The sequence below is a fragment of the Vicia villosa genome, linkage group LG2, assembly GCF_029867415.1.
Source record: "Vicia villosa cultivar HV-30 ecotype Madison, WI linkage group LG2, Vvil1.0, whole genome shotgun sequence".
NCBI classification, from domain to species: Eukaryota; Viridiplantae; Streptophyta; class Magnoliopsida; order Fabales; family Fabaceae; genus Vicia; species Vicia villosa.
In genome coordinates this window covers 183,029,407-183,053,216 of record NC_081181.1, presented here as the reverse complement: position 1 = coordinate 183,053,216, position 23,810 = coordinate 183,029,407, and the positions used below count along the sequence as shown (strand labels likewise).

Sequence of the window (23,810 nt, the reverse complement as noted above, 5' to 3'; positions counted from 1 at the left end):
AGGTATCACAGGCAATCGACCAACGTGCCAGCTATGCGGCAAATATGGTCATGAAGTTTCTACATGTTGGCATAGATTTGATGAGAATTATATGCCTTCAACTGCCACCACCAATGTGTCTGCCAGTTCCACTCAAGCAGCTACCAAGCAGGATGAGTCTGCTTCAACTCCTCAAACCACCCAAACAGTTGCAATGATGGCAACAACAGGACGACCAACTGGCTACACTGCAGAGTACAACTTACCCTCCGAGCTAGAATCTCAGTCCTGGTTTGCGGATTCAGGTGCTTCTCATCACCTAACTCCCTTTGCTCATTTATTACAAAACAAACGACCTTATGTAGGTATGAATAAGGTGTATGTTGGAAATGGTCAATCCCTAGCAATCGACTCTGTAGGATCCACACACTTACACTCTACAGTTCATCCTTCACATAAATTACTCCTCACCAACATTCTTCATGTTCCATCTATCACTAGAAACTTACTATCAGTTTCAAAATTTGCTAAGGATAATAATGTCATCTTTCAATTCCTCTCTGACAAATGCTATATAATTTCCCAGGCTTCTAACCAAGTGCTTGCAGAAGGAACACTTGATGCCAGTGGCCTATACTTCTTCTCTCAGCTGCAGTGGAAGCCTCAGGTGTATGCCAACCATGGAACAGGACTGAGACCTATATCTGGTATACATAGTTATGTAGCTTCTGATTCAACTGTCAATAGTGTAGATGTTTGTAATACTAGAGCACTCTGGCACCACAGACTTGGTCATGCCAATTACAATTCTGTTGATGCTATTCTAAAACTGTGTAATATAGCTTCATCCAATAAAAGCACTAGTTTCTGTTCTGCTTGTAATGTTGGGAAAGCTCATAAATTGCATGCACCACTCACACACATAATTTATCATAAACCGTTTGACATGTTGTACACTGACTTATGGGGTCCTTCTCCCTGTCCATCTAGCTCAGGCTATAGATATTATCTTGCCTTTGTTGATGGCCACACCAAATACACATGGATCTATTTGCTAAAGCAAAAGTCTGATGCTCTGCAAGCCTTTAAGCTTTTTCATGCCTTTGTCAAAACACAATTTCTGACATCTATCAAAGCAGTACAGTCAGACTTTGGGGGTGAGTTTAGACCCTTCACTAAATTTCTGACAGAGTTGGGAATCTCCCACAGACTCACCTGCCCTCATACCTCCCACCAAAATGGTTCAGTTGAGAGAAAACACAGACAGATAGTGGAGATGGGACTCACACTGCTGGCTCATGCTTCTCTTCCCATTTCCTATTGGGATTATAGCTTCACAACCTCTGTGCATATAATAAATAGACTTCCTTCTTCATCCTTAACCCAAGCCAACTCACCTTTTCATGCATTGTATGCCAAAAACCCTGATTACTCCACCATGAAAGTCTTTGGGTGTTCATGCTTTCCTCTCCTCAGGCCCTACAATAAACATAAACTGGAATTTAGAAGTCAAGAGTGTGTCTTTCTTGGAGTTTCCCCACAACACAAGGGTTTTAAATGCTTAAGTTCAGATGGCAGGATTTACATCTCTAAGGATGTCAAGTTTAATGAGCAGTCCTTCCCCTTCCCCAAACTGTTTCCTAAGGATATACCTACAAACTCAGGGTCAAAACATTCACCTCACAAGGGTAGCAGTCTGTCTAGTCCAGGCTTTTTGTCTATTGTGCCATCAATATCCGGTTACTCAGGGAATTCCATAAGAGCCAATGAACAGGTGCCAGTAGCTAATTCTACTTTCAATAATGACACACAAAATCCAGAGGACAATGCACTAGTCATTTTGAGTAATGACCAACTGGTTAGTACACCTCAGTCTCATGAGCCAGCTCAGCAATCTAATGTCCCACATATTTCTTCTAGGCACAGTTCCCAAAGCTTTGGGAACAACTCTGCTGATCCTGACATCTCTACTGACCCTGTACCTCACACTCCCTCTTCCAATGAGGTAGTTCAAATATCCAATACCACTCCCCCACAACAACTTACAGAAAACTCGCCTGTGTCTATTGGTCAAAAAGGCTCTTCTCCCCCTCCTCATCAGTCTACATCACATCCTGCTGAGAGCTCTCAACATCTGACTGTCCTTGATGTTACATTAGCTGGAGACACTCAGTCATCTATGTCTCCTTCCATAGGAGCTAACATTTCTCCTTCCCCTCTGCTTACTAACTCTCATCCTATGCTCACAAGGGCCAAAACCGGCAACTCCAAACCTAAAGTGTTTGTAGCCCATACTGAGTTAGAACCCACCAGTATTAAACAAGCCCTTTCCAAACCTGAGTGGGTTAAGGCCATGAAGGATGAATACAATGCTCTTCAGGCTAACAACACTTGGTCTTTAACTACTCTTCCACCTGATAGGCAAGCAGTGGGATGCAAATGGGTTTTCAAAATAAAAGAAAATCCAGATGGCAGCATTAACAAGTATAAAGCCAGGCTTGTAGCCAAAGGCTTTCACCAAGAACAAGGTTTTGATTACACAGAAATGTTTTCTCCTATTGTCAAACCCACCACCATAAGAGTTATCCTCACACTGGCTATCACATACAGGTGGGATATTCAACAAATAGATGTGAATAATGCGTTTCTAAATGGGATACTTCAGGATGATGTCTATATGAGTCAACCACCAGGCTTTGTGCACACTGATAAGTCTCTTGTATGCAAACTGCACAAAGCCATCTATGGCCTCAAACAAGCCCCAAGGGCTTGGTATGAGAAACTGACCCAGGCCCTTCTGCAGTTTGGTTTCAACCCCTCTAAATGTGACACTTCCTTATTTGTTTACTCTAAACATGGCACCACTCTATTTGCTTTGGTTTATGTAGATGATATCCTACTTACAGGGTCAGATGCTGCTCTTCTTCAAACTGTCATACACAATTTACATAGTGTATTTCCTCTGAAAAAGTTAGGCAGACCCAGCTATTTTCTTGGCATAGAAGTTAAATTCTGCAGTGATGGATCTGTGTTCCTCAATCAATCAAAGTACATTCAGGATCTGCTAACACGAGCCAAAATGTCCAATGCCAATGGGGTGCCTACCCCCATGTTGAGCACCTGCAAACTTAGTAAACATGGTACTGACCTTTTCTCTGATCCACACCTATACAGGTCCATAGTAGGGGCATTACAATATGTAACTTTAACTCGGCCAGACATTGCTTTCAGTGTTAACAAAGCATGTCAATATATGGCTAGACCTTTAGACTCTCATTGGGCTGCTGTGCGACGGCTACTTCGATATCTCAGTGGTACAACCAAACTGGGGTTCAAATTGACTCCATCTCTGTCTGGCTCTAAGTTCTCTATACGTGCCTACAGTGACTCGGATTGGGCCAGTGACCCTGATGACCGCAGGTCAACCTCTGGATCGTGTATATATTTTGGTCCCAACCTGATCTCATGGAGCTCTAAGAAACAGTCACTTGTAGCACGCTCTAGTACAGAGGCAGAGTATCGTGCTCTTGCCCACACCACGTCTGAACTTCTCTGGCTGGAATCCTTACTATCTGAGTTAAGCATACCGTTTCACACCCCTGCTCTCATGTGTGACAATCTTAGTGCAGTTCTGCTGTCGCATAACCCGGTCCTTCATGCTCGCACGAAGCATATTGAACTTGACATTCACTTTGTTCGGGAAAGAGTTGTGGCTGGCAAGCTTCTGATCAAACATGTTCCTGCTGCTTTACAAATCGCAGACACGCTGACCAAGCCATTGGGCACTAGCGCTTTTCAGGAACTTCGTGGCAAACTCAAGGTGTTGAGCTACACTCCCCAACCTTCAGTTTGAGGGGGGCTGTTAGAGATATTATTTTAAGCTAAGTGCTTTTGTTAGATACAGTTAACACTGTTAACTAAGTGTGACTGAAGTATAGAGTAAAGTGGTTAACCGTTAGATATGTTAACGGAAACCGTACTGTATATAAGCTAACACCTTATCTCTTTGTAAGTGTGAATGAAATATATCTTTTCTCCTTTCTTCTGTTTCTCACTTCATCTTCTTCATCACCTCTCTTCAACTTCACAGAGTGAAGTATGAAGAAGATTCAACTCTAACATTCGCTATTGATTGATGTAGAAGATAGAGTTCTAAACTTAGTAAGAGTATGCACATGATCTCATCCCTAAACAATCTAAAAATCATTTTTAAACAAAAAAATACTCTTCTCCCCATTTTTTTCATCGATTTTGTAACAATATTAAAGATGAAATCATTCCATAGTTACGTGTTACATTTAAAACAACCAATTTAAGTTTAAATAATACACCTAGCATTCTTCAAGAATATCTTCATATATCTAGGTATATCCCTTATGAATTATGGTGTAGTTACAATATATTACATACAAACATCAAACTTTGTCATGCAGCGTAGAACCTTTTTTCAAAAACTCATACGACACTATTTTCAATTTAATGTATCTTATCGTATCAGAAATTCTAAAACGACACTGTACCTTGCATTTATTTTGGACTTTTTTTTTTTTTTTGTTTAAATTAAACTAAACATATATTTCACTAGTCAGCAAGATTCACTCCCTCTTAACATTGAATTAACCTTTATTTTGTTTTGTTTTTTATACCATCCAAGAGAATTCAAGAAGTAAAAAAATACAAGGTACAGTGTGAATTTTTATTCATCGTTTAATAATATGTAATATTATATATCTATATATATATATATATATATATATATATATATATATATATAGGGCTAAAAATATTCTTTTAATAATATTTTATTATATATTATTAGAATGTCATTTTTATTTTTCATTTTCTGGAAGCACATTTGTTTGGGTTGATTCTATTGTAGTTATTCTAATTCACTATTAAAATAATTTATTTTATGTTTTAATTATTTTTACTCAACAAAAAAAAAAATCGAGGTATAATTATAGGATACATCATGTTTTATTTTATTTCTTTTATAAAAAAGATCATCTATTTTCTCAATTTTCTAAAATAATTGAGGGAAAAACTAATTCAAGAAATGTTTCGAATCCCAACAAATACAGTTTATATTTTTATTTATGTAAAACTGGTATTTTTTTGTTTATATTTTATTTATAAATTAAGTTATCTATTTTTTCTGTTTCTTTAATAACCGAGTGGTTAGATAATCATATTTTAATATAAAGCCACTCGTAAAATAAGTTTTTATCATAAATCTAACTCATCTATAGCCGCTCCAAACTCGTACAAATCATTCTATGACATGGATTGCAAGACGGGAAAAAATCTTCAAAGTTTTGTGTTGTATGTTGTTTTTCTAGCACCAAGCTTTGAACAAAATATTTGTTATGCTCTTGCAATTTATTTCACATAATGGTAGTGTTATTGTTGTTTCCACCTTTTGCAAGGCAATTGTTATATTTTGAAATAACCTTCCTTTGTTGTCAATCAAAGAAAACACTCCATTTTTATTATTTTCCTCGGTTAACAACATTGAGAAATTTATTCCTAAACATACTGTAAATTACAAGCAATATGTTGTTGTCTCAGAATACATGACATTTGTTTGAATATTGCAGCACATAACGAAAGTGGTGAATGATAAATAATTAAAAAAAGATACAGTAGATGTTACTTTCAATTTTCTTACCATTCACCATTTTCCTTAGCAAGTAATATATTATATTGGTTCTTTTATAAAACCAAGATAAAAGTTCTTATTTTATTTTTTAATAAAAAAGAAATAACTTTTTCGCTCGATTTTATAAAAGAACCGAGGGTTGTTACAGTTACTCAATTAACCTACAATGAATTTATACTTTACATTCATAAAGTAACAACGCTCAAGATATTGCCAACACATCAATCCACAAGAAACCCTCTACATCCAATAAGAACGTGAATACCAATATTATATATCTCGAACACTATCTAGTGAAACTCAAACATTGATAATAAAAGCATTTGTCGTGAAAACAGTGAAATTATTGATAATGAAAGCTTGGAACAGGTCTCTAGGATGGATTGCAAGTGCTGAAAAAATTTATTCCAAGGTTGGTGTTCTTACATAATATATTATCTTTTAACTAGAACTTCATGTTATGTATCTAACTTTTTTATGCTATATCAAAAATTGGATGCATGCAAAATCATTCAACTTGAAAATAAATGGGTACGCAACAAAGGCCCATCTCTCCATACTTGAAGCATTTAAGAGGAGTAGATGCTTCTCTCCCACTTTTCCCTTTCCCACCTAAGGCTTTCTATTAAGTCTTCTGGTTACTCTTAGCACTTGAATTTCCATAAGGCTTCCCACAACTCTGACTTTCATGCTTCTTCTTACTAATAATCTTGTATTGAGTTGATTAGACCTTGCTATCCTCATCATAAATCCGATACTTATTAACCAATATAGAAAAGCAAAAGATCTCCTGGTAACCAATAAGCTGTTTGATTTATGGACATATGCCACTCTTAAACTTCACATATTTTTATCCCTCAGCATACACACCATTGTAGTGAGGACAAAAATGAGACAGTTCTTCAAACTTAGCTACATCATTAACTATAGTCATGTTTCCCTGTTTCAGCTCTAGGAACTCAATCTCTTTGTGACTTCACACCTCAGCAAGAAAATACTTGTCAAAGAACTCATTCCTGAAACTAGCCCATGTAATCTCGTTTTGAGTAGCTTCCATTCTTTGACGAGTGTTCTCCCACTGTTGAAGCGGTAGAGCGGCAAGCAACAAAAGATTTGGAAGTATTCATCCGGGAATTATCGTGTCCACAGAGATCGGTGAGAAGAACTGCCGTTCGACTATCTCGCGTTCTAAGTTTCATGATTTGGGTGCGGAAAAGTAAATGCGGGAAAAGTAAATAAAAGCAGATAAACAATCTCAATAGTCTAAGAGAAATAGTTATGGAGTGGCATTTCGTTCTACCCGTCGAATACTTAAATCTGAAGATCTATCGCTCTACACTCACAATATGCATCAACATCACCGGGCATCACTCGAGATGCCGCATCGGTGTCCATGTCTGCAACACCGACGAAAGCTCAACCGTACTATTCACATCAGCGATTTCTCCACCGACACAAACAACACGGAGGCATTAGACTCGATACCCACTACGATTGTTAGTCCTGAATCCATGTCTGCAACCCAGAAACTAACAGTTATCATTCCTAATCAAGATCTATGGTGTCCATGTCTGCAACAACACAAATCCAGAGCATTTAAGCAAAAAGATCAAGAACAACAACAATGATGATTTGTAAAGCGAATATATAAACGATCCCAAGATCCACAAATATACATACAATAAGAGTAGAAACATACATACAACACCCACCATTGGAATGAAACAAAGGGAAGAGAGAAGATGAACCGGAAAGATCTCACCGGTACAATGAAATCGAGTCAGATCCATGATCAATCCACATGACGTCGCACCCAATGGTGTTTCCTAAGCCTCTAAACTACCAAAAAAGGATCAGAGCTCAACTTGTCAAGAAGAGGTGATAAAAAACCTAAAAAATCTGTTATTAACTATTTATACAAAACTGAGTTTCGCAGTGGGCGCGACGCGCCCTACTTCGGTGCGACGCGCCCTGTATAAATTTACCAAACCGCCCTAGAGCGCGAAGCGCCCTAATCCGGCGCGACGCGCCCTAACTTCTGCCAGACTATGTTCTTCAAACTCAAAGAGGGCGCGACGCGCCCTACAGCGCGCGAAGCGCCCTGCACCAGAACAGCAGAATTATTTTCTCTTTGCTCTCGCAGCCGTGTATTCGACACTTTATTCCTCAAGGCTCCGAAAACGCAAGAATACCTACAAAAATACAACAAAACTATCAAACGGTATAAAAGTATATGAAAATACAAGTATTCGTAAAGTAAACGTAATTACACAAAAACGGGGAATTATTCAAACGGTATTAACAAAAAGCATTGATAAGTGCCACTATTTACATACACAAAATAACTACAATTTGGCACTTAACAACTCTCCCCAACTAGAATCTGTTTGTCCTCAAACAGGGCCAAACACTCAAATCGCAAAAGTAAAAATCCAAAGAATCAAGAATCGACAAGATTTGGAAAAACAAAACAATTGTACGGTTCAAACAAAAACGCACAAACAAAGTAAATATTTACCACTATCCTACAACGACAACATGAAAACGAAACGAATCCTAAGTACAAAAATTCATACAAAACATCCTAAAACAAAACAAACTCAATAATGAATCACGCCTAGCAAAAACTCATCGGTAGATGAAAAACACCGAAAGGTGAGGACTTTGAACACTCATCCAACAATCTTGCAAACAATAGACAAAATTATGCATTCATCCAAAAATAGTATCGACATTGCAACGGCACGAATCACCAGGGCTTTTAAGGTTGTAATGTGGCTTGGTTAACAAACAAGTGATAAGTCCTAAAGCTAATCGAAACAAAAACTTGCCTAAACCTAAGGGAGTAATTACTTCCACAAAGTTTCAAACAATACAATTTCAATCCAACTTTTCTCTTTATCACAAATTTCACACCAAACACAAAACTTATTAGCACATTCTTATTCAAAACTCTTTTTTGTTCTTTTCTTTTTCAAGCTTTTCTCTTTTTTTTCTTTCTTTTTCTTTTCTTTCTTTCTCACCTTTTTTTTTCTTTTTCTTTCTTTTCACTACCTCATATCAATCACATCATAAAAAGGCAAACACCTTCTCCCCAACTTGAATTCAACCATAACATAAAGTGAATACTCCCTACTTTCTAAGGCAAGGTAAAAATCCAACTAAGCATCATAGTTAAGGTCAAGAAAACAAAGATAATCAAAATCCATCAAAAAGGGTGAACTATGTCTCAAGTTCAAAAACAAAATGGACAATGACAAAAAGGCTCAAAGGGGGTACGAATGGTCACACACTCACAAGGTAAAATGACATTTGGCTTATGGTAGTTGTGCTCAAAATCAAACAAGTGCCTTGATCACTTTCGTGCATTCACAAAATCGATACAGACGAAAGATTAAACATAATAATATCCAGTTAAAACAAGAAATGTCGGTCACTCACATATATACACAATGGAAAGCCACCTCACATTTATGGTAAAAAGGGGAAACTAATTGTGATTCAAGTCATGAGCAAGTTATGCAAAAAGAATGAATAGTATGAAATTTGTACAAATGAAAAGTCTCAAAAACATGCTATGCTATAGAAAGCGATAAACGAGTACCTTGCTATGTACAAATTCGAACAATCATTACCGCACAACCGGCATGTTGAATCAATCAAAATTGGAGAATTATCAAATGCGACTCCAAGTAACCGGGCCAAAATTTGAGTCTAAACACAAACAAAAGAATTAAAAATAAATCGATAAAATACTATACTATAAAGCCTTGGTGTAAGTGGGAAAAAGGCGAGCCGAGTGACCCGTTAAAAAGAGGTCACTGGCCAAAAGCAACCCAGCGCGCGACGCACCCATGAGCGCGCGACGCGCGCTACACCAGAAAAACCAGACCAGTCTAAAAAGACAGATTTTCCAGTGAGCCACCACTTAACACCTACACAACTCAATTACAGAAAAACAGAAAAATAAAACCGTTGGGGTGCCTCCCAACAAGCGCTCGTTTAACGTCGTTAGCTCGACGCCTTTATTGTTTCGCGAATGGTAAGAAACTTCCTCGCGGTACGCCAATGCTTTCGCCTCAAACGCAACCTAAAGAAAATGACCTGCCCAAACACTTAATCAAAACTATACGAAACTTAAAACATAAAACCATCGCAATGCGATTAATCTTAACCAATCCCCGGCAACGGCGCCATTTTGTTGGGGCGGTAAAGCGGCAAGCAACAAAAGATTTGGAAGTATTCATCCGGGAATTATCGTGTCCACAGAGATCGGTGAGAAGAACTGCCGTTCGACTATCTCGCGTTCTAAGTTTCATGATTTGGGTGCGGAAAAGTAAATGCGGGAAAAGTAAATAAAAGCAGATAAACAATCTCAATAGTCTAAGAGAAATAGTTATGGAGTGGCATTTCGTTCTACCCGTCGAATACTTAAATCTGAAGATCTATCGCTCTACACTCACAATATGCATCAACATCACCGGGCATCACTCGAGATGCCGCATCGGTGTCCATGTCTGCAACACCGACGAAAGCTCAACCGTACTATTCACATCAGCGATTTCTCCACCGACACAAACAACACGGAGGCATTAGACTCGATACCCACTACGATTGTTAGTCCTGAATCCATGTCTGCAACCCAGAAACTAACAGTTATCATTCCTAATCAAGATCTATGGTGTCCATGTCTGCAACAACACAAATCCAGAGCATTTAAGCAAAAAGATCAAGAACAACAACAATGATGATTTGTAAAGCGAATATATAAACGATCCCAAGATCCACAAATATACATACAATAAGAGTAGAAACATACATACAACACCCACCATTGGAATGAAACAAAGGGAAGAGAGAAGATGAACCGGAAAGATCTCACCGGTACAATGAAATCGAGTCAGATCCATGATCAATCCACATGACGTCGCACCCAATGGTGTTTCCTAAGCCTCTAAACTACCAAAAAAGGATCAGAGCTCAACTTGTCAAGAAGAGGTGATAAAAAACCTAAAAAATCTGTTATTAACTATTTATACAAAACTGAGTTTCGCAGTGGGCGCGACGCGCCCTACTTCGGTGCGACGCGCCCTGTATAAATTTACCAAACCGCCCTAGAGCGCGAAGCGCCCTAATCCGGCGCGACGCGCCCTAACTTCTGCCAGACTATGTTCTTCAAACTCAAAGAGGGCGCGACGCGCCCTACAGCGCGCGAAGCGCCCTGCACCAGAACAGCAGAATTATTTTCTCTTTGCTCTCGCAGCCGTGTATTCGACACTTTATTCCTCAAGGCTCCGAAAACGCAAGAATACCTACAAAAATACAACAAAACTATCAAACGGTATAAAAGTATATGAAAATACAAGTATTCGTAAAGTAAACGTAATTACACAAAAACGGGGAATTATTCAAACGGTATTAACAAAAAGCATTGATAAGTGCCACTATTTACATACACAAAATAACTACAATTTGGCACTTAACACCCACCAGTATTCAGCCTCCTCAGATAACATATGTGTCCACAACATCAGTTTTTGTGCATTCGTACATGCCATGACTCTGAAGATTCTCTCAATTTCTTGCAGCCATATCTTAGCACAATCTAAATCATATCTCCCTTTAAATGCAGGCAGATGCTTCTTATGAAGTCTGTCTAACCCACAAAACTCGTCAACAACCTCATCATTCTGATGATTCTAATAAGCTTGCGTCATCACCAGAGCAAGCGCCTCCAAAGCACCAGAAATTGCACAGTGGTTTCTACCAGCCATTTCTCTACATAACCAGCCAATTGCCATTATAGAGATCATGTATCAACGATGTTCATATACATGTCGCATACCAAGAAATAAATAAAATCGTAAAACTTGTCGGGATGGATCGACTTGATCTAATACCAACTATGTAACACCCTAAAACCTCGATTCTTAAATTAAAAGAAAGACATCGATAAATCATAAATCACTTCACCTCTAGGGTGTCACATATACTTCTCCAAACAAACATACACTTTAAAAATGATAAATAACACATCGGATTTAAACATTAAACCATCTCGATACATTTCATGTTATCAACAATGAATAAACTTTAAATAATTGCTACTACAAATAAAATCAACTTGCAAGATAGACATAACGACCCCATCTAGATGTTACACTATCAGACCATTTATTCACGAATCCAAAATAAAACAGAATAAAGGAAAACAAAGTTAGCCATCTCAAGCCATCCTCTGGTACGCACCACACTAACTCTCCCTTGCCTGATTATCTGCATCATAGTCGTAAAACCAACACAAGAAACAAAATGGGAAATGAATACAATTAATAACGGTGTAAAATACAGTAAGGATAGATAGAACACATCTATTATTAAAATCAAGCCACTCAATCACACAACAACCAATCATTCATAACATCAATCATTCACATATTCAAGAATGAATGCAATGTACTCGACGCCCTACTTCAACATGCATTTGGTATCAATTTTTGAGATTAGAGGTATGTTACTGATTTAATCCACTCACCGATGGTTCCTCTCTAAACCCAAATTCGTCCTTGGTCCCCTCTTTTGAACCAGAGACTCATCCTTAGAACGAAGTCCATATAACATCACCAGAACATGTGATGCATGAAATGCACAACACCAACAAATGAAACAATCATCACAGGTTCCCCTTTGAACTGTACCCATCAAATAAGTATGAAGCAAACATACATACAATCATATATCACCATATAAGTATTGTAGAACCTTGTTTTGCATGTAGTAAACTTTTTATCAAGACAACATCTTTTGATAAAGAAAAGTACAGAGACATCCATCATCATAAAGATGAAACCAATGATAAGTCAAATAATGCACTTAAGCGGTTAAATATGCAAGTCATGAATATAAAGGTTTGATAAACTTGACAATCAGATGAAGGCAAACAAATTGGATTTTATTAAAAACCTCAAGAGATCTCAAGTAAGTTTCAACGCAAAAGATTACAACCGACAAAGGCTTAAAGAAAATATCTTAAATTAGTATGTGAGTGAAAATATGTAAAACCAAAGGGACCTTCTCATAGAAGTACATGACTATTAGCACACACAGACACACAAACATTTTTCTCAAATGATTTACCAAAACAAAATACTTCGAAAAACATATAGAAATTGCACTGGACAAGATGGGAGAAGTCAAAATGCCCAGAAATTGCATAGGACAAGATTGTGTGATTAGTTCCTATATATATATATATATATATATATATATATATATATATATATATTGTGTGTGTGTATTGAAGTTTATCTAGCTTTGAAATCTTCTATTGGTTCATGGTCAGCCAGTTAAACGATGATTTGTCAAGATTACCCGATATTAAAAATCTACATAGGTTTTAGATCATCCTAGATAAAATCTTAGAGGTTATTTGGTTAACCTGTTAAACCATAATTGAGCTAAGATATTCAGAACTTGAAGACTAACCACTACAAGGTCTGTGTTTGTGGAGAGAAGATTAGCCAATTCAATCTACAGTTTAGGAGGAAGCTTGGCCATTTCACTTTCAACAAATTATTAGAGAAAATACGCAAACACATATATCTATCGTCTTGTATTATTCGGTGGAAGGGAAAGCACCATTTCCTTGTATAAGGGAGTTTTTGAGTCATTCATACTAAAAGTTCTAAAGTATTATTGGAAACTCTCAAGACCAAGTCTCGAGAGAAGGGTAGGTCCTTTTTATTTTTGACCGAACCTCTATAATTCTCCATATTCTTCTTTTTTCCTTTATCTTTTTATTTTCCGCATTTAAATTTAGTACTTTACTTTCACTGCTCAAATAATTTGAAAATGCTTTTGAACTCTGATTTAACTTGCCAAAAGTTTTCAAAATGATGTTTTTCCATACCACGCAATTCACCCCCCTCTTGTGTGTGAATTCTCAAGTCCAACAAGTGGCATTAGAGTCTAACTCCTGTTTAAGGACTAATCTCCCTAAGATTACTTCTAACACAAGACCGTTTTTAAACACACCACCAGCTCTTGAAAAAAGGTTATTTTTATATTTGGAAAATCATATTTAAAGTTTTTCTTCAAAGTATAAATATTGATTTATGGAAAATCATAATCAATTGTTTGGTTTATCCTACTCATCAAGTAAATGATAAAGAAGTGGAAAAACCTTATTCTCTTTGGACCGAAGAAGAAAAGAGAAAAATAGATATAGATCTCAAACCCAAAAATTTCATAAAAATGTCTTTAGATGATAACATCCTTCTTGATGTTCATCATTGTAAAACTGTCAAGGAAATGTGAGATACTCTAGAAAAGATATATGGAGCTTCTCCAAGTGTCAAGATAGAGATGATGAACACACGAGGCGAAGAAGTTATCTTTAAATGTTTTCCTAGCACTAAACACGTAGGAAATTTTATTAGAAATTAATTCGCTAACATATATCTAAGAATTAAGAATTGGAGAATTTATCCAACTCTTAAATATATTTTTGTTTTAAACTAAAAAGATCTAAATGTAAAAAACCTTATATCTTCTATGACTAATGCACCTGGACCCAAGAAGATAATATAGAGACAAAGGTGAAACCTAATGTATTTTATTGGATATGCCTTACAGCTTAAAAGATCTAAAATGAGATTATTTTAAGAAGCTATACAAAGCAGAGGTATACTGTACAAGTATATATGATTTAAGTCTTTGATCCTAAAGACAAACAATGAAGATGAATGTCAACCATTGTGATCAAAGCAATATATTTTGAGAGTTTATTAAAATTAATATGAGATGATTAGTAGAATGAATAAGCATGTGATGAACTTATCCATTGTTGTGAATTTACCACCTCTCGCATCCAACAATGTGTGGAGAAGGACACACCATAAAGGTGTGTTTTCCTAAAGGACTTTCATCAATAATTCTCTCGATAAAATAAGTAAAATTATTTTAAGGTTGAAACAATAAGTTAAATCTAATTAAGACCCTTAAAATAATTATTTTAAATTATTTTGCTCAAGCCTTAAATAAATCATTTCCAAATTAATTATTTCTAACCCATGAAAAATGAGTTTGTTCTAGTATTTTAAAGCTTAGGGGTACTAAAAGCATCAATTGGAGGTGTCAAGATAGCAACAAATCCTAATAAGGACAAAGCCGAGAAGAGCAAAAAGAAAAAGGGAAAATTTACTCGATTGGCCAAATCGATTAAATTATTTGAAAAAGTAAGAATTTGAACGTTGAACAACTCCTCAACGGATAGTTGAAGGAGTAAATGTTGTAACGGATACTTGCAACGGAAAAATATCAAATTTGTTGTTCCCAATCGATTATTCAATCAATTAAATGCTGACAATAAAAGGAGGTAAATTCTCATTTCTCTTCACTCCATTATTTTCTTACTACTTGTTTGCATTAAAAACACTCATTGCTCTCAAATCATGATCATAATCTAAATGGATTCAAAAAGAACGTGTTCCTCCCAACCTTCGTCATCTTAATTTTTTGGAGGTTTCTTAACCCAAGCTCAATAAACCAAATAAACATGAGGTTATATTTTATGTGTGATTGTTGTATTTTAATGTTTTCAGTTCTGTTCTTGTATTTTAATCTCTTGTCTCCCATTTTCCTTGCATTTCCTTTATGTGTCGCATAATATCGATTTATGTGTGATTGTTGAATTATGTGTGAGAATGTGTTGTACGATACTGTATGCAATTATCTGTTGAATATACATGTGTCTTATACTCTAACTTGCAATATGTACCACTTACTTTATTAATGTGACTCACCTCTTTATTGTTGTTGTGGTCGGCGCTCTTCTTTAGAATACAAATAAGAGCAGGAGGATGGCGTTAGGTTGTTCTTCTTTCCTTTTGTTTTCACGTTCTTAGAATTATGTTGCTCTGCTATGCAACACTAGGTGAGACAAATGGTGTTTTTAATTTTGTTGGCGTTATTTAGAGAGTTGCATGTTATACTCTCCCCATTGTGATGACTTTGTTGTTTTAAAGAAATTTTTACCGTTTCTATTTGGGTTTTAATAAAGTATTTTCTTGAGACTTATATGATTTGCCAAGCATGCTTAATTTTATAATTCCGCTGCAATGATACCCCACATGAAGGCGAACATGCGATGACAAATGTTGAATGTCTTAATTTAATTGTGTGTTACAGAACATATGTGTTTGATATCGAATAACATCCGAAGTGCGAATATGTATTTTCTATATGCTTTATTCTATAATATAAAGCGTAGGGATTTAGAATATTACACTCACCATATCCCACACCTATTTAATCTTATTTAATTTCTAATAAAATCAGAATTTTGATTCTCAATCTCTCTAAATTCTATTATTCAATTAAATTAATAAATTTTTATTAAATTATTCCCACATTCTTAACTAATAATTAAATAAAAATTGAAATAAAGTAACACTATGATACCCAATAAATAAATAAAAATTCTAACATGAATAAAATAGAAATACGAGAAACTAGATTCATGTAATCTTAGATAAAATCATATTATTACATAAAGTCTACAACTCATAATTTGTACTATTTGAGATTGAACGTCAAGGGAGTGAATTATTGATAAATTGAAGTTTGTTCTTGGATGATAGTGCTTCTTTCATCGATTTTCTCCAATTGTGGCAAGTAGACTCGGTTAATGGCAGAGGAATAAGAATCGAGCGTGGGTTTTCAGCAATGTGGAGATATAAGGGATTATGAGGGTTGCACGGTGGATCTTGAGTGTTAATTCAAAGTGAAGTTTTTATTGTTCCTCCATAGAAGACGACCAACGAAAATGTAAGAAAAAAAAGCATAGAATTTAATAATATAGAAATGAAAAAGAAATAGAAATGTTGTTTATTAAGAAAAGAAAAAATAAATTTTATTGGAGATATATAGAAATGACTAAAAAAAATTGAAAGGAAATAAGGGGTGTTGTTTATAATACCCTCTTTAAGGGGGTGATCCTTAATCTTAGACATTTATTTTTGAGAAACGGTTACCTCACCCTTGGAGTCTTAGGCACCATGTGCCTTTCTAAATTTACTCTTCTGATGCACACAATTTTTTATTCAGCGTAAAAGATTTTCGTATGTTTATCTATGGAATTCGTTCGTATGTATATTTACGAAATTAACTCAGAAATAGAAAATTAGAAAATCAAAATTGCAACGATAAAAACAATATTTATAAATTATAATCGGCATTACATTGATGATTTCAACACAAAATTAAATATTGCACTTCAATAACCCGGTGAATACTTGCACATCTCTAAGATTTGTTCGACTGTTCTTCATACCCGTCGCTACCAACTCGAGTAGGATTTTCTAAAATTAAATATTATTTTGTTGTTGCACAAAAAAATTGAAGTTTTGGAGTGAAATATAGTTGGTATAAAATATAGTAGAAGGTTACGTAGGTACATCTACGAAATATTTTGGCGTTAAGACTTTCCGGAGATACATTTACAGAAGTCTCCATGAACTGACTTAATTTAAATTTTTCTCAATGTTTACCATTTCAATATTTTCGTAAATGTAGCTCCGGAAAAAACTAAATTTTGGCACAAATAAATGTTTTTTGATGTGTATCTCCGAAAGCAGGGGCGTTAATGTAATCGCGTCATATTCATAAGAATATCAAGGGGGATTGAGATATTCTCTTCTTTTTTTCTTCTTATTTATTTATTTATTTTTAATTTAATTTATATACCCTAAATTTCTTTTACAATTTTAATAATATTTGTGTTGCTGTAAAAAAAAACATTTTAAATAAAATTATGTAAAACGTTTTCTCAAAATAATACTATCAAATAATTTTCATTTTTCTATAGATTGTCTTTCTACCAGAGACATTTTAATTCAAAGTGTATTATGTCAGACACATAATATAATATTTTTTTAATTAATAATAAAATTTTCTTCACAAATTATTAATAATCATAAAAAAATTACTAATGGTTTACATACAAATTACTAATAATCATAAAAAAATTACATAATATATAATAAAAAAATTTCGTAATCTCAAATTCAAATAGAAAATAAGATATTTAATTTAATAAAATCAAGATGGTTTAAATAGTTAAATATCCCTATAGAGAGTTTTTAATTGTTTTCTCTATATTATTATTTTTTTTTTAAATAATATTTGAATACTAGAATCATTTTAGTATTTGTCTCACATGTGAATTTTAATTTTATAAATGAATATCAAAAAAATTTAACATTCATAAATATATATATATATATATATATATATATATATATATATATATATATATATATATATATAATAAAAAAGTCACGAATTTATAAATACAATTTGCCTATTTAAACCTATCAGAATATTTATATAAGTTAACTTAATTTAGATGGTAGGACATGTATATACACTTAACTTTACTTTGAATATACGTACATGCCGGCTTTCTCCTATTACTATTAGGCTATATTGAGAAAAGTGTCAAACATTGCCATATTGATTATAACTTTCTAAATTAAGTCACCACCACTCTCTTTACCATCCAATTATTTTGACAAGGGACATTTCTCCATTTCCTGAAATTGTCTTTTCAAACCTCAAATCACTGCATCATGAACTTTGATTCGAAATCAACCAATGTGAAACTGAAACGTAATATCCACCCCCAACGACTAATAATCCTTCATTGTAGTCTTGTGTTTTCATCACATGTTGAAATGATATTCTCCAACTAAATCTATACCCCTCTTTTCATCCATGCAAAAAGAATAATAAATAGTGTACTAGAACTCAGTCTTTTATTAAATAACTTGTATATGGGAGTGGGATAAATAAATAGTATGTCTATTCGTTGCTTGTCTAGTTATTTTTCTTTTTGCTATTAGTTGATATTGAAAATATCTTAATTCTCCTGTTCTAAGGTGTCCAGATCAATCATGGATTGTTTTGTTCCAACCACTTAAATATTTCCTAAACCTGGAGAAAGTGCAGTTATTGCTTTGATGATTTGTTTGTCTGGCCGATTAGTGGAGGCTTTAGTCTTCAGAGTGTTCTCTCAAGATTTTAAATTTGAATTCTATTAAATACTAATAATTTTTGTCAAATTTACTACATATACTTTAATGATGGTGTCATTATATTTAACAGTGTCTCACAATTAAGATACATTTAAAAATACATTAAACATCTCTAGTATTCTAGACTTCCAAACAACATTATAAAGATAATCTTTTAAATATAAATAATTGATATAATACAATTTTTAAGTTTAAAAATAAAATAATTGACCTCTAAAACTTACCTCAATAAATAAAAAGTAAAATATCTTTTACCCCTGCCATATAAGCGGATTTTGATTTATCCTCTCCAAAAAATAAAATTTTCGCAGCCCTCACCAAATAATTTCATTCAATTTGACCTTGGATCAAAATTCCAACAGAATCTGTGGCTGGCATTTTTTTTTTTTAATTTTTCAAATTTCCACGTGGAAATTCGTTTTTTTATTTTTTATTTAATTTTTTAGTTAGGTTGATTTTTTTTTAAAAGTTTTTTTATTTATTTATGGGTGAAAAGTTATTTGTTCTAATTGTTCTTAAATTTTGTACATAATGACACTTCAATCCATGTCCTCTATATTAAAGTAAAGAGGCGCTACCACTACACCAAATAACTTTTGTTGTTTAATTTTTGAACATGAAAGTATAAATTATATATTATATTATATAAAGTACAATTAATATATTAATGTTATTAGTGTTATTTTTTAATTATATAACGTTATTTTATTATTTTTTTATTATAAACTTATTTAAATAATAAAATTGTAACTAGTTATATGTGACTATGTATATGTATAATATATACTGTATAATTATATTGTAATTAAAAAAATAACTGTAACTATGTATATATAATTGAATAATTATATACTATAAATATATTGTAACTAATTATATTGTTCAGTTTTAAAATGGTGCAGGTATATGTTTTTATATTAATTAGGGTTGAATCAATTAAATTTTAACGAAATCATGTAGCTCACTTGATGTGAGTCTCAACCTACAAGTACTAGGTTCGAATCCTTTAAAAAAAATCATTTTATTTTTATTATATTCTTGGAACAAATGAGCGGATCAATTTTTCTTCATGCCTTCATATTTATTTTTCCATATAATTTTTATTTAACTATCCTATTTAATTTTCTATGTAAAATAAACCATTTAAAACAAATGAGCGTACCATACTGGTACCCGTGCGAATACACGGGCATCCTGTTAATATTTAAAATATTGAATATTAACGGGAGCACAGAGTTATTGATTTAAAATGTTGAATATTAACGAGAGCACGAAGTTACTTATCAAAATTTTGAATATTATTGGAAACATTAAGTTACTGATCCAAATTTTGAATATTAACGGGAACAAATTTTGAATATTAACGGGAACATGGAGTTACTGATCAAAATAATAAATATTAACGGGAACACGAAGTCACTGATCAAAATAATTATTAACGGGAACACGGAGTTATTGACAAAATATTGAATATTAACGAGAACACATTACTGATAATTTTTTTTAATATTAACAAAAACATTAAGTTACTGATAATTTTTTTTGAATATTATCGAGAACAAATTTGGAATATTAACGGGAACATGAAGTTATTGATCAAAATAATGAATATCAACGGGAACACGGAGTTACTGATCAAAATAATGAATATTAACGGGAACATGAAGTTACTGATCAAAATATTAAATACTAACGGAAACAAATTTAAAATATTAACGGGAATACGAAGTTACTGATCAAAACAATGAATATTAGTGGGAACATGAAGTTACTGATCAAAATATTAAATATTAACGAAAACAAATTTGAAATATTAACGGAAATACGAAGTTACTGATCAAAACAATGAATATTAGTGGGAACATGAAATTATTGATCAAAATATTGAATATTAACGGGAACATGAAGTTACTAGATAAAATATTCAATATTAATGAGAACATGAATTACTGATCAAAACAATGAATATTGACGGGAACCTGAAGTTACTGATCGAAATATTGAATATTAACGGGAAAATGATGTTTATTGATCAAAATATTGAATATTAACAGGAACATGAAGTTAGTGGTCAAAATATTGAATATTAATAGTAACCTAAAATCAATTGATCAAAATATCTTTTTTCTATCAAAAAAAAATATAATATTGAACAAAATAAGCGTGGCTGAACGGGTACCCGGGCGGACGCATGAGTATCACACTAGTTTATTATATATAAGTTAGTATAATTCAATTTTTATGTTTGCTTTTAATTAGGTTTTAAAGACATAAATGTGATGGTAACTATTTAAAGAATATCTTGATTAAAATACTCTTTAAAAAATACTCTTTAAAAAAAGATAAACTTTTTTTTTTCTCTTTCTCGAAAGGTTATCTTTCCTCAAAATATGTTTTTATTTTATTTTTGTCTTTTAGCAAGTTAAGTAATATAAATATAATTTTCTATCCAATTCTTTTAAGATTTTTTTAATTAATACATTTTTTAAATATTTCTTTTCCATTTAAAGAATTACACCTTTGTGCTTTTGTTTGTATGTGAATGATTCAATAACATTTCCTCCATGTTGGAGAGAAATAGAATTTTTTTTATGCCTATATATAATACAAGTTTTTCTCTCATTGTACCAATAACTAGCCTTTGCTTTTCTTTCATCCCCTCTCTCACTCTGTTTTCCTCTGCTTTTCATTATTTTTGTTACTATTATCATTGTTAAGGCAATGGCTATAGAATGCATAACAAGTGCAAAACTCATGACTCAACCACCAAAACAAAGCAATGATAAAAATGAAAATGAAGAATCATCATCATTAGTTTTTGATGCTTCATTTCTAAGGCACCAACTCAACCTTCCAAAACAATTCATTTGGCCAGATGATGAAAAGCCATGCATGAATGTGCCAGAGCTTGATGTTCCACTCATTGATTTGAAAAATTTCTTATCTGGTGACCCTTTTGCTGCAATGGAAGCTTCTAGAACCATTGGTGAAGCATGTGAAAAGCATGGGTTTTTTCTTGTTGTTAATCATGGAATTGATGCAAAGTTGATTGAACATGCTCATAGTTACATGAATGATTTCTTTGAGGTTCCTCTGTCTCAGAAACAGAGGTGTCAGAGAAAAACAGGGGAACATTGTGGTTATGCTAGTAGTTTTACAGGAAGATTCTCCTCAAAACTTCCATGGAAAGAAACACTTTCTTTTCAATTTTCAGATGAGAAAAACTCATCCAAGATTGTTAAAGATTACCTTTCCAACACATTAGGGGAAGATTTTCAACAATTTGGGTAAGCAAAAATTTTAATCTCTTTTATTTTAATCTAATAATTTAGCCGATGAATTTTAATTCTTAAAAGTAAAAAAATATGATGTCGTAAATTATAATGATGACTCTGCAGTCAAATGTTTCTGCATAACTAATAACAAAATAATTTAAAACAAAAAATAACGGCGCATCTTATTGTCCGTTTGTCTTCTGTATAAACTTTATTCAGATATATTTTTGTAATAGATATATTTCATTTATGTTATATACTAAATTATGTTTATTTTTGGTTAATAAATAGGGAGGTTTACCAAGAATATTGTGAAGCAATGAGCAAACTTTCATTAGGGATAATGGAGCTACTTGGAATGAGTCTTGGAGTTGGAAAAGAATGTTTTAGAGATTTTTTTGAAGAGAATAAATCAATTATGAGACTTAATTATTACCCTCCATGTCAAAAACCTGATCTCACTTTAGGAACTGGACCTCATTGTGATCCAACATCTTTAACTATTCTTCACCAAGATCAAGTTGGTGGCTTGCAAGTTTTTGTTGATAATGAGTGGCATTCCATTAGGCCAAATTTCAATGCTTTTGTTGTCAATATTGGTGACACCTTCATGGTATGTTTGTTAACTTCTCTTTCTTTTCTATCATTTATTTAAAATAAAATTTATTATTTAAAAAGAATAAAATTTTAAGAATTGAGAAGTTATTTTGACTAACTTTTTGGGAATATAATTTTTAATAATAAATTTTTTTAATAAATAAATATTTCACTTAAAAATAAATAAGTAAAATATCGCGGATTCGAACATACGCTCTGAAATTGCCGACTAATATAAATTATCGAGTTTATAAAATATTCTTTTTTGTATGGTGTTATTGATTATTTTTTTCACTATGTATTTTGTGTAGGCTCTTTCAAATGGAAGGTACAAGAGTTGTTTACATAGGGCAGTGGTGAACAACAAGACAACAAGAAAATCTCTAGCTTTCTTTTTGTGTCCAAAAGGTGATAAAGTGGTTAGTCCACCAAGTGAATTGGTGAGTGATTTGACACCAAGGATCTATCCAGATTTTACATGGCCAATGCTTCTTGAGTTTACTCAAAAACATTATAGAGCTGATATGAGGACACTAGAAGCATTCACCAAATGGATTCAACAAAAACAAAATTAGCTCAAATTTCAACCACATGAATCAGAAACAAATTATTAGACCCATTGATAACCCTAGTGAAAAAGTGGCCAATCATGTGAAAGTACACTTGTGTAATTCATGAGGTACATATTAGTGAAGAAGAGTAATGAAGAATTAGGGTCATGAATCATGATTGAATTATGAGGCATCAATAAGAAAAAATTTCAAGCTAATTTTGTAATTTTAATTTTTGGATTATTATATAGAGAAGGCTATTAACTTTGCATTATTAGCTCTTTCATTTAACAACATATTATTTGGTATATTATATTAAATTTGTTTATATTTAAAAAGAGATAAATTATTATTAATTAAAGAAATTACATGATCAAACTCTTAACACAGGAATATAAACTTCATGTCACATTATTAAAATCAACTTATAAAAAATTTTAATTCTGAATATTTTAAAATATATGGAATATAATAAAATGAAGTGAAAGAAATCGGACAAAATAAAATGAAAAAAAATAAAGATTCAATTCTATTACTTAACTATTTTATAATTGAGCCAATACAATTTTTTCACTTAAACTAAATTGGAAAGGAAGCAAATTAGTGGTATGAGACTATGAGATGTATATTTAACTAATTTAAATAATATTTTATT

General features: G+C 33.1%; 1 protein-coding gene across 1 annotated transcript; it reads left to right on the top strand.

Moving 5' to 3' along the window:
* The first annotated feature begins 21,347 nt into the window (after positions 1 to 21,347).
* Positions 21,348 to 23,429, top strand: LOC131647611 (gibberellin 20 oxidase 1-like). The gene is made up of 3 exons (XM_058917484.1): positions 21,348 to 22,019; positions 22,299 to 22,620; positions 22,916 to 23,429. The coding sequence occupies exons 1-3, from the start codon at positions 21,454 to 21,456 to the stop codon at positions 23,177 to 23,179; spliced, it is 1,152 nt and encodes a 383-aa protein (XP_058773467.1). The 5' UTR covers positions 21,348 to 21,453; the 3' UTR covers positions 23,180 to 23,429.
* Positions 23,430 to 23,810: the final 381 nt, after the last annotated feature.

What these genes read in the sequence shown, in the direction of transcription:
- LOC131647611 (XM_058917484.1), top strand. Translation starts at nt 21,454, where the DNA reads ATGGCTATAGAATGCATAACAAGTGCAAAACTCATGACTCAACCACCA. An exon ending in GAAGATTTTCAACAATTTGG is followed by an intron (nt 22,020 to 22,298) that starts GTAAGCAAAAAT and finishes GTTAATAAATAG; the next exon opens with GGAGGTTTACCAAGAATATT. An exon ending in ATATTGGTGACACCTTCATG is followed by an intron (nt 22,621 to 22,915) that starts GTATGTTTGTTA and finishes TATTTTGTGTAG; the next exon opens with GCTCTTTCAAATGGAAGGTA.